The following is a 12,257-nucleotide window of genomic DNA, read 5'->3' as shown; positions in this document are numbered from 1 at the left end:
GTCAGAAGCTGATAACATAATTTTGGTGCCTGATGAAAACTGCAGAAGGTGGAGCATAGTTAGAGTATCCAGGGTTCTCTAGAGAAGCAGAATTGATAAAATGAATAGATATATATAGATTATAGATAATATAAATAGATAGTGGGGTAGGGAGGGAGAATTTGTTAGAGCAATGGCTGTGTACCAACAGAAGGCCCAAGAATCCAATAGTTGAGTCCACAAGGTTGGGTGTCTCAGCTGGTCTTCAGAATAGACTGGTATCCTGAACAAATAGGCGCTAACGCCAGAGAGGAGCTGGACTTGCCGGCAAGCTCAAGCAGGCAAAGGTGACAAGCTTCCTTCTGTGTCCTTTGTCTTAAGGCTGCCAACAGAAGGCGAGATCCAGAGTAAAGGTAGGTGTTCAAAAGATCAGAATTAAAATGGGGTCTTCCCATCTCAAATGACTTAACTGAGGAAAATGAAATTCTTCACAGGTCTGCCCAGCCTCTCTGATTTTAGTTAATTCCAGATGTGGTCAGATTGACCACCAAGAATAGCCACAAAGGAAGTGAATCACAATCCCTAGAAAGACGGTACCTTATCATCCCTTTTTGCTGTCCCTCTGTGTCCCACCATGGCATGAGCAGCATCTCCCTTCCCCTTTCCCCCAACCACACTGTTCAGCTTCCTTTGGACCCACAGCAACAGGTCAGCTGATGTCAGACTAAGACCTCTGAAGCTGTGGACCAAAGTGCACCCTCCATTAACTTATTTTGCTCGGTGCTGAAAAACTGACTCCATGTATTTGGAAACAACAAGTGCTTTTCCTCCTGTGAGTAGGGCCAAGGCGACTCTTTTAACTGATAACCCTAATTGGGTTATTACATGTTAAATAGTAAGATGTAGACTTAGAGTTGGATATAAGTATATAGGTATACACACAGGCATAGAGATGGAGATGATAAAGAGAGACAGGGCTGAACGTAAGAGTATGAATAGATACGTAAGTAAAAAGCAAACCACTGGGCTGGAGAGATGGCTCAGTTGTTATGAGCACTGACTGCTCTTCCAGAGGTCCCGAGTTCAATTCCCAGCAACCACATGGTGGCTCACAACCCTCTGTAATGGGACCTGACTCCCTCTTCTGGTGAGTCTGAAGACAGTGACAGTGTACTCATATACATTAAATTAATTAATAAAAAAAAAAGCAAACCACTTAACCCAACAGAAAAATATACTGGAAAAGAAAATCTAATGAGCAATAAATACAGAAACATGTTCCATGCTTAACTTCACATACAACTGGGTGTTTAGCTATAGCTAAAACACTACTGAAATGTTTGATTGTAAAAGCTTTATTCTGTTAATATCAGACGTCAGAGAGAATAAATAGCCACAAATTCTATGCCAGCAAGTCGTGCACAGCAACAATACCACAGAATCATTTACAGCCAAGACAGAATGAAAATGGGGAAACCAGAGTAGAATGAATAGATAAATTCCATGAACGTTTTTACAATAGACTTCTACAGGCTGCACATAGATAATCTCAGTAGAACCACCCACTGTCTGCACGAACACATCTTCAACATAAATCGGGTGGAAAACATCAAGTCACAGGGTTATCATTTGATATATGTTCACTGTGTTAAGTCAACAGAAGACATGATGTTGCTTGCTGGTGCCTATAAATTTAAAAAAAAATCTACATGTGAAACACTAAATTAAAGGTGACCACAGGAAGAAAATGGCCCTGAGGGAAAATATGGAGGATGTCATTGCTCTTGCTTTCTTTAAAAAAAAATTATATATATATATGGAGGAGCGGGAAAGAGGAAAGGGGGAAGAGGGAGTGGGAGGAGAAGAAGAAGAGGAAGAGAAAAATGAAGAGGAAGAAGTGAATGAAAAGAAGAGGAAGAAGATGAGAAAAAGATGAGGAAGAGGAGGAAAAGGGGAGAAGGAGGAAGAAAAGGAGGAGGAAAAGAAGAAGAGGAAAAGGAAAAGAAGAGGAAGAGAAAAAGAGGAGGAGGAAGAAGAGGAGGAGGAAGAGGAAGAGAAGAAAAAGAAGGAAGGAAGGAAGGAAGAAAAAGGGCAAAGATTATGAAACTTTAAAATCTGACAAGGTTGCATGATGGGTGTTATTAAAATGAGTAAAAAGGAGTACAGACCAAGCAAGGGGTGGAGGAGTGAAGAGAAAGACAGACAGACAGACAGACAGACACACACACACACACACACACACACACACACACACACATATGATGGGGGAAGGAATGAATGAGTTTTTCCTGGTCCTTAGAGATTTGCTGACTGGACAGCCACACAGACACACTGTCTGGAACTAGATTTGCCTGAAGGAACACTTTTTCAGAAGCTACCAAAGCCTTTCAAGGCTTGAGAAACACCAGAGTGACCAGTTTTTCCTCCTAACCTGAACATTCCAATGAACTGACAAAATTCAGCACCACCCTTACAGAATTAGCTTCCATGGGCTGAGCCAGGAGTAGCTCATGCAGCTCAGACTGTCCTTCGGTCTCCCTGAGCCTTGTTCTGTCTGCGGCTCTATTTTACACATAAATAAAACTAGGTTTGCACCCCATTAACCCCACGATTTCTTGAGTTTGGTATGTCAGGGTATTTTTTTTTTTCCAAGACAGGGTTTCTCTGTGTAGCCCTGGCTGTTCTGGGACTTGCTCTGTAGACCAGGCTGGCCGCGAAATCAGAGGTCTGCCTGCCTCTGCCTCTTGAGTGCTGGGATTAAAGTCACCCACCACCACTGCCCAGCCTTCAGGATGATATACAGTCTTTACAGACAATACAGAAATCTGAGGTGGTATAATCAACAAAGTGATTCCTTTAAATGCTCGATATTTCAGGCTCTTGTGTTGCTGTTGTCTTCACACATGAACAATGTTCTCCCCATGCAGAAAAAACATAGTCGACCCAGAAGATCCCCGATGCGCCCGGTTAACGCTCACTGGCCGGATGGTCACGGTGCCACCGGGGGAGGTGGAGTTCGCCAAGCAAGCTATGTTTTCAAGGTATGGAGATGCTTTAAAGTTGGTTTCCCCAAAGCTAGGTGTGTTGGTGCATGCCTATAGCTCCAGCATTTGGAAGGCTGAGGCAGAAAGATTCAGAGTTTTAAGCTAGCCTGTACCACATAGTGAATCCAAGGTTAGCCTAAGCTATGTAGTAAGAATTTATCACACACACACACACACACACACACACACACACACACAGGCTTGTCCCAAAATAGAGAAAAATAAATAGATATCAGATGGTAGAATGCTACTTCCTGGTTTGCTTCTCCAGGTTTGCTCAGTTTGCTTTTTCTTACACCCCAGGACCAACCTACAAAGGGGTGATACATCCCACCATTATTTATCGGTGTCAGTCATTAATCAAGACATTGTCCACAGGCCAATCTGATGGAGGCATTTTTCTCCATTGAAGTCTCCTCTCCCAGGATGACCCTGGCTTGTGTCGAGCTGGAAAAACAAAACAAAATGAGACACAAACGCAAGCAGTTCACACGCCTTGCAATGAAAGCCAGAGATCCTTCCTAGCCCGTCTGTGCCTGGGACATGCTCAGACATCTCTACAAAAACCACCACGGTGTTTGTTACAGGTGTCCCTCTGGCCTGCTCTTGGCCCTTGGCTTGTGTTTATAACATCTTTATATGTGATGTGAAGGAGACTTTTATTGTTATAAAAAGTTTACAGAACAGATGGACTGTCGCTCCTGCCTCCGTGGGTATTGCAACGGGATCAGAAGGCAGGCATGAGCGTAGCAGGGGACACGGGTGGAGCTCTCTGTCCACGCTTCCTGCGGGAACGGAAATCTCCCCCACGAATTTCACACCCTCACCATTCTGTTACCTTTCCTACAGACACACACATGGTCTTTCTTGATGTTTCCCACTATCAACCACCAGTGTCCCCGGAGCACTGGCTAGAACTAAATGTTATTTCCGTGTGCACTTCCCGTTTGTACCCCACACAGCCCTGTGATGAGCGTCGTAGCCTCCGCTTATGTGACAGGTAAGGCGACAGCCATAGGTGCAGCGTTAGCATCCGAACTCCTTAGCAGGCTCCAGAACTGAGCAGGCTGCTATGTATAGGGACTACAGCTTCCTGCCTTCCTAGGGCTCCCTGAGCCCTGGCCCCACCCCCTCCCACCTCATCAGCTTCTACCTCTGGTTGGGTTGAGCAACTGGGCCAGTCCCAGGTCTACGGGCATAAGGGCCCCTGGGACTGGCCGAGGTACAGAAGTTCACTGTGCCATCCTTTCCCTTTGATCCCTGCAGGCATCCGGGGATGAGGAAGTGGCCCCGCCAGTATGAATGGTTCTTCATGAAGATGCGGGTAGAACACATCTGGCTTCAGAAATGGTATGGCGGCATATCTGACATCCCAAAGGAGGAATACTTCAAAGCAGCTCCAAGAAAGGCCTGATAGCAACACAGAAGTCCCTGGGTTTGCATTAAGATGAAAACCTTCGAAGGGAAGAAGCCAGAGAGTCTCCGACGGCCATCTTTGTTTGAAGGGCGCCCAGCTGCCCTATCATCCTTCAGCAGGATGAGAGAGGGTGGACAGGGAGCCTTGGGCTAGATTCATCGAAGTGGTCCTTTGCCGATCCATCCTCCACACAGGCATTTCACTTAGAAACGTTTCCGTGTACGCTGTACTCAACCCAGACACACCCCTTTGGAAATCCCGGTTGTCAAAATGGAAGTGGTAGTTGCTATTCTGTTCTTTGGAAAAAAAAAAAAAAAAAAAAAAAAGATGCCTGTATATCGCATGTTATTGCCTTGTATCGTGAGAACGTTGTGTTGCTTACCATCCAGAAGTCGTGCCTTGGGTGGAGGCTCGTTGCATAGTAAGAGCTGAGCGAGCGAGCGTCACACAGCCTTGCTGTGGGTTCAGGGTGAGATGGAGGGCTTTCTGTCAGAAGGTCTTTGTTACTGAATTGCAGGGGTACTTTCTAGAACGTACGGGTCACCTGGGGAGCCTTTCCCCCACTGTAGTATGCCAAGCACACTAAGTACGTGCAGTTTTGTGCTTGGCCGGTTCCGGGTGAGCAGGCACTACAGCAGACTATTAGCAAGAATAGTCTCTGCCAGCGAGCTTCCAGATCCCCCACTGTTAATATTCCCGGGAGGAGGTGCCTCTCTACCATTCCTGAAGTGTGGTGTTCAAAGTGTGAAGCACCTCCTTCCACACAATGTAGCATAGACAGAGGCACGAGTGCAAATGTGAAAGAGAAGGCAGCGTGCAAGATGCCTGAGAGTGTGCTCACTGCCTCAGGCCAGACCCCCAACAGGTCACCTCACTTAAGCCCAGTAAAATGGACGTCCTGTTGTCTCTTTCCAACCAGCCGGGAGACTGAGGCTTACAGAGAGCCAGTCAGCATCTTGAGCTCAGGCCCCTGCGTTCACTGCGCACTATGACGGAGTTACTGAAATGCACAGAGGGTCATCAAGCAAGGGTCGTGATTTTTAAGGGACAATGACCAACGGGCCTGCTGGAAGGGCCTGGTGCTGGGGTAGGGAGCAGCAAGCTTTGAACTTGTTCAACAATCATTTGCAAGAGGTCCTGGCCTTTGGAAGATACTAAGTTGAAACTGTGTACACACCTGACTGGACTAGAGCACACAGCACCAAGGACAAGTTTTCTCTTTCCACGATGGTTAGAAATTCTCTCTGATGGGTCAGGTATGTTGTATAACATAAAAACACACCATAGAAAGTATGCACATCCTTAAAACAAAATAATTCTGTTTAACAAAGTAAGACACGAAAAGAGTCTGTGTTGTTAAAACATTTAAGTGCTTACTACTAGAAACCTAGTAGAGCTGGACAGTCCTTTTTTATTTGACACAAGCCAGTTCAACAAGAATTTCCAAAAACCATTATTTCTAATACGTAATCATAAGGTGGCTTTGTTAGAGGTGTTTCCTATTTCTAGAGATTAAAATTAAAATTGTTTAAAGTTTAAAATTTTAAATTAAAATTTAAAATTGCTGCCCCTAACTTAGAAGAAGGTGGGGGGCTCCACAGGTCAAACTCAGACATCCATCTCTGAAGTACCACTGCCTCTCATGGCTTCCTTAACAAGGCTTCCCAGTCCCCCTCACCTTTTGTTATGTTAGCTTCTTATGAGTTAACTCATAAGAAGGGTTCCTGATATTTCACAGGCTTTGAAGAGCAGGGTTGCAGTTACAAACCCCAAAGAGCACTGTCAGGTATTTATCTGAATTGCAGGAAATGAAATCTCAACAGTCCAAACAGCAACAACAATGCTGGAAGTTCATGGGCTTGGATCAGACAGTCCCTCTTCAGGCAAATGTGTTTCAGAAAATCTCCAGGAATTTACATTGAATTAAAATGCATAGTTTTAGACATAAAATTAGAGGTTTTGGACATAGCAATAAGGCAAGAAAAAGAAAACAAATGCATGCAAATTGGAAAGAAAGGAATGAAAGTCTCCTTATTTACAATGACATGCTTGACTACATAAAAAATTACACATAATCTATGTTTTAAAAGCCAGAGATGGTTCAGCTGTTAAGAGCACTGGCTGCTCTTCCAAACAACCCAGGTTCAATTTCCAGCACCCACAACACAGCTAACAACTGTCTAGAACTCCAGTTCCAGGGGATCTGACACCTTCACACAGACACCCATGGAGGCAAAACACCAATATGCATAAAATTAGTAGATAAACAACATTTTTTAAAAAGGAGAGGCCCTGCCTCAAAAAACAAAAAAAAAAAAAAAAAAAAAAATACTAAACCAAACAAATGAAAAGTCAGGAACAGCCTTTAACAAATGTGGTGGAGTATGTGGACATTCATCGTGAACCCTGGGCTAATCTCAGACTTTATATAAAATCTAAGAAGAGTTTCATGTTTGTAAACATAGGAATGTGAAACTATAATGCTGTAGAAGGAACTAGAAAACCTTTGGAACAAGGGCTTGGCAGAGTGGTATTTGTACCTTTTCAAACTCATGAAAAGAAATTTTGATTAAATTATATCTCATTAAGTCATAAAAGTTTGGCTGTGCAAAGGACTCTCTTAGGAGGACAAACGACAGAACATCTGCAGACAAGTGCTAGTGTTAAGAATATATGCAAATAGCAGCAAGGGTAGGAAGTGAGCAGATAGTGATCCACCGCTGCTGGGAACACCAAACAGAACTAGAAAGCCACGTGGCTGTTTCCTAAAACACCAATAATGCAGCTGCCCACCAATCAGAAACAAGAGACTGGTCCCAGAGAAATGAAAACTTATCACTCACACGAAAACTTACATATGATGGGGCCAGCAAGACAGTCACTCTTGGAATCAACAATCCTTTCATCCTTTGATCTGGTGTCTGGAAAGACAAATGGTAGCACATCCATACCATGGAATCACACTCAGCAATGTGAAGGACTAATTACCGGTACAAGCAACAGCTTTGGTGAATCTGCAGAAGATTATACTAAGTGGTTAATGCAAGCCATAAGGGTGTTCGGATTATATAATCCCATTCATGTAATATTCTGAATGTGACTTTAAGAATGAAGACTTTTCAGAAAGGAGGTCACAGAGTGAGACAGGCGAACCTTACTTTAAGTGGGAAGTAGTGGATTCTTATTTTGATGGAGGTACCCATATCTTGACCTTAATCATTATTACATTAGAAACTGGGTAAGATGGATACAGGATCTGTTTGTATTATTTCTTAAAACTGCATCTGCATCTTTAGTTAACTGCAGCATCTACAATTACATCAGAGGGAAGTATTTAGTAGGACTTAAAACTCAAGTAAGACATTCATGAATCTGGATTGTGAGTCCCTAACTGAGATGAACTGTTACATACCAAAATGTAGCAGAGAGGGTGCAAGATAAACTGTTACCAAAGTGTAGCAGAGAGAAGACAAGATGAACTATTACATGTCAAAATGTAGCAGAGAGGAGATATTTCTTTGTTAATCACTAGTGTACATATTTGGGAAAGCCATGTAACTCTTCCTTTAAAAGTTTCTAAATGTATTCAGTTTAAGGCTGAACACAAATGACTAAGAACCTGGCAGGGCCCTGGGGCACATCTCAGTGGAGCCTTTGCTCAGCATGAAGCATGGGTGTAACCCCAGGACCATGACAATGAAAACTGGAAAGACGTACCTGCATGTGCTGTACAAATTTTCTACGAGACATTTAGAAGAGTATATGTATTGGGTATATATAACCAACCAAGTCTGTAAATAACGTTTTCTCACCGTATTCCCAATAATCGTCCTCTAATTTGGGCGCGGGATAGTCTTTGCTAATGTATTTGACAAGGCTTGCCACAACCATGAAGCTAGCTAGCACATACAGTGAGAGTCTGCTGCCCCTGGTGCCCACATACCTTGGTACATATTGACTCTTGGTGACTATGTTCTTTTAGGATTGAAATGTGCTCCTGAAGTTGTCCCCAAAAGTCTTGTATTTCACTTTTTAATAACATAGCTGTCACTAGTGAAGTATTTATTGATGGAAAACTTCTCTAGGATAACCTGTTGATGTTCATTTGATTGTGGTAGCAAGTCACTTATGGGAAACTTGATTGTGGTTTGTCTGTCTCGAGTAATGCACGTGGAACACAAAGTCTATCTTCACACCAGGTATGTCTGTTTCATCAAAGACTATTCCATTAGTACAGCATCTGTGCTTGACTATGCTATCCTAAAGATACTGGGTAATTCTACAGAGCCTTTTCTATGTATTGTTATAAAGCAACATTATTAGGGTCCTAAAAGGAACAGAGGCTACTTTGGTACATCCACTGAAAACCCATCTAACAGAAAGAAAAGAAAGAACAGGAGACTTCGTTTGTACTTCTCTACTGAGGCTGATCTTGCCTCCTTGTCCAGGCTAGTCCTGAAACCCTAGGCTCAAGCAATGTTCCAGAGTCACTGGAACGCACGTGTTTTGCCATCGATCATGGCTGTTGTGACTCTAAGAGGCTATGAGTTACAGAAACTTTATTTGCTGACCTAGAAATCCTGTTGTAAGTTCTAGCCCAACTGTGGCAGGGCTGCAAGGGGCCCTGTTCCTGAGGAGATGCTGTGAATGACTGAGGGGGGAGAACCATTCTTGGGTGTGTGGCTGCTGGCTGCACCCACAGCCTTGCATATACGGGCAGCATCTATGGGCTTAGTGGGGTTTTCTTTTAGCTAAAACAAAGAGAAGAGAGGACATAAAATTGAGAGGTAGACTTGGAAGTAAAAACCCCAGGGGAGCTGAGGGGAAATTGGGGTGGAAGGGTATGATGGTATTTCTTTGTAGATGCATACTAAATTGTCAAAGAATAAAAATTTATAAATAAAAAGAAATGCTGTTATAGCCACGCTTTAGGTTTCCCGGTCTTAAAGTAATTACAGTTGTGTTGTTTTAATATTGTGTATGTGTGTGTACATATACTATATATAGACATGTTTGCATATGTACATGTTTGTATATGTACTTATGCATATAGGTGTGCAGGCACGTGTGTGCGTTTACAGGCGTGAAGTCAATGTCAAATGTTCTTAAGTGCTTGCCACCTTAATTTTTAAAGGGTGTGTGAATGTTTCTGTGTGAGTATGTGTGTGTATGTTATATGTATGTGTGTATGTGTGCATGTGTAGCCATTGTGTAGCCATTATGTGGCCCTCCCATCTTGACCCTCTACAGAATGGGGTTACAGGTATGGCACTGAGTATGGCCATGCCTGGATTTTTACATGGGTGCCAGGGATTTCAACTCAGTTCATATGTGTGCCTAACAGGCATTTATACTGGCTGAGCCATTACCTCAGCTTCCTCCACTTTGCTTTTAGGAAGAGGCCTCTCATTAACCCTGGAGCTGACTGAGTTGGCTGGACTGCTTACCCAGCGAGCTCCAGCATTCTGCTTGCCTTCATTCTCCCAGGACTGGGCTTACAGGAACACAGGTCCTCATGCTTGTGTGCTAGGCACCCTACAGACTGAGCCAACTCCCTACACCCTGCATTCCCCTGTTTCTTTCATTCTGTTTGGCTTTTGGTTTATCAAGACAGGGTTTCCCTAACTGTCCTGAAACTCACTCTGTCGACCAGGCTGGCCTCGAACTCATCGAGATCCACCTGCCTCGGCTTCCCAAGTGTTGGGATTAGAGTGATGTGCCACCATTGCCTAGCATATTTGTATCTTTTAATACAGATGTCATTCATACAGATCAGAACTAGGAAAAGGTCCTGTTTTATACATTATAAAAAATAGACATCAAAGTTCCTACAAGAATGTGGAGCGCCCATGAGCATGCCCCACCTTGGGAGGCTGAGGCTTTCACAGATCCACCAATATCTCTCCTTAGGCTGACAAACTCCAGCTCACCCCAGAGTGGAATGTGGGTCTTCCTGCAGTAAGGTTGGGAATTGCTACACCCCTGCCTCAGTATTCAATCCCTTGCCCACACCTTGAAGTAAGCTATCTCCAGAACTGATCTCCCTCTAACTGTGAGTCCAGACTCTTCATTCTATTCAAGAAGCCCTTGCTTTCCTGCTGCCCAAGCAGAGAGGCTCTTCAGGCTACTAGCCCAACACAGCTATTCAGAAGGGTACAGTAGAGAGCAAGTCAATGACCCTGCCCTCCAGACACTGCATTTTATAAACAGGAAGTAGGCCTGTTGACATCAAGCTCCATCAATTCAGCCAGCATCCTCAGCATCTGCTGTTGCCATGGTAACCACATAACACACTTTATCCTTGGACAATTTCTGTGTTTATCTCTGCGCTGACTCTCTGTGTATTTATCCATCACAAGGACTGGCTCCCATTTTTAAACCTGAAGTCCACATCTTTGACTGAGCATGCCCTCAGGGGATTACTTAGACAGCAGTCACCCTTTCTCTTCCTATGGAATGGCTGTGTTGTGTAGGCAAAGCAAAGATTGTTATAATGATAACTGGGAGCAGATACTGGAGCTAAAAGGAAGATGGGGGAAGGGGGTTATGGGAGACTTCTGACTGTTCCTAGGTGTGGTTGTTATGCTGGTGAGGGCAGGCACAAGATAAGGCAAGGCCTGTGATTGGGCAGTAAAAAAATAAGGCAGGGACAGAGTTTTTGAGAGGCTGGAGAGATAGGGGAGAAGGAAGAAGCCAAGATGGAGGAGGATGAGAAGGATCCATCTCTTTGTGGCTTTAAATAGCCACAGGTGTCTATGAATATCTTAAAAGGGATAGTTATTATGGGCCAATTTGTCTTATGTAGGTGGGAAGATTATATCATATCAATTGGCTCTGAGTTTATTGTGTGGACATTTTTTTGGAGTGAGAATTTACTGATATAAATCTGACCGATAAATTACAGGCCTCAAGAGTTTTTGATCTTACTGGGTTGCTAGGAATGGGAGCATGGTCTGCAGCAGAGATGGGGCTAGTCATAAAGACAGCAGGGCCCACAGAGTAGCTGGCGGCAGACTGGGATGGAAATTGGGAACTTAGCCAGTGGGATGGAGACATTTTGAGAGCTCTGGGCCAGCTAACTGAAATGCAAATGCCCCGCAAATGCCATGTGGCCCATACAGTGCCAGCGAGGGATAGTGTCTCCTTTTTAATATTTACCCCTACACTTAGGAGTAGCCTTGAACTCACTATGCGGAAGAAGATCACTTTGAATATTCAATCCTTCCACTTTTGAGCATCCTTCCACCTCAACACGAGATTACAGGCATGATCAACCACATCCAGGTTGTGTCCTGCCAGCGTCTGAACCCAGGGCTTCATGCTTGCAACATAAATATTCTACCAACCTAGCTACATCCCCTGACCCAGGAATATTAATTTTTATAAGAACTGTCAAAAAAAAAAAAAAAAAAAAAACTACTGGGGGCTATTGTTTTGGACTGAGCTCCTACACTGAGCCCCAAAAGAGCAGGGTAAAAATTAAGATGGAATCACAATTGCTAGCATGTTACAGCGCCATGCCTGTACCACCCCTCTGATCTGAAACTGTGAGCTACAATCCGTTTTTCCTCCCGTAAGGTGTCCTCACCAGATCTTTCGGTCACAGCCACACAAACATAACCAAGCAGAGGAGAGATCAGAGAGACCGGTTTCAATGGATGAGATACGGCCACAGAAATAACCTGGTGTGCAGCAGTCATAGCGTTGGTCATTGGTATTATCCTGGCTCTATAAGCTGGAAACACCATTTCGCTTCCTGCTTCTTGTTTGTGCTTCCCTGGTGCTGTTATTCAAAAGAAATCCCCCCTCCTCTTCCC

General features: G+C 43.9%; 1 protein-coding gene across 1 annotated transcript in view; it reads left to right on the top strand.

The window, feature by feature from the left end:
• The window catches only part of CREG2 (cellular repressor of E1A stimulated genes 2), a gene marked incomplete at both ends in the record, with an annotated part of 33,369 nt that extends 28,932 nt beyond the window's left edge, over window positions 1-4,437 (top strand). The window contains 2 exons of the mRNA XM_080917351.1: window positions 2,907-3,020; window positions 4,290-4,437. Of these exons, the coding sequence (XP_080773477.1) occupies window positions 2,907-3,020; window positions 4,290-4,437 (262 nt within the window). The remainder of the gene's footprint in view (window positions 1-2,906; window positions 3,021-4,289) is intronic.
• Between the last annotated feature and the right edge of the window lie 7,820 nt (window positions 4,438-12,257).

This window comes from Micromys minutus, assembly GCF_963924665.1.
Source record: "Micromys minutus genome assembly, chromosome: 5".
Classification (NCBI taxonomy): Eukaryota; Metazoa; Chordata; class Mammalia; order Rodentia; family Muridae; genus Micromys; species Micromys minutus.
This window is presented reverse-complemented; position numbering and strand designations above follow the sequence as displayed.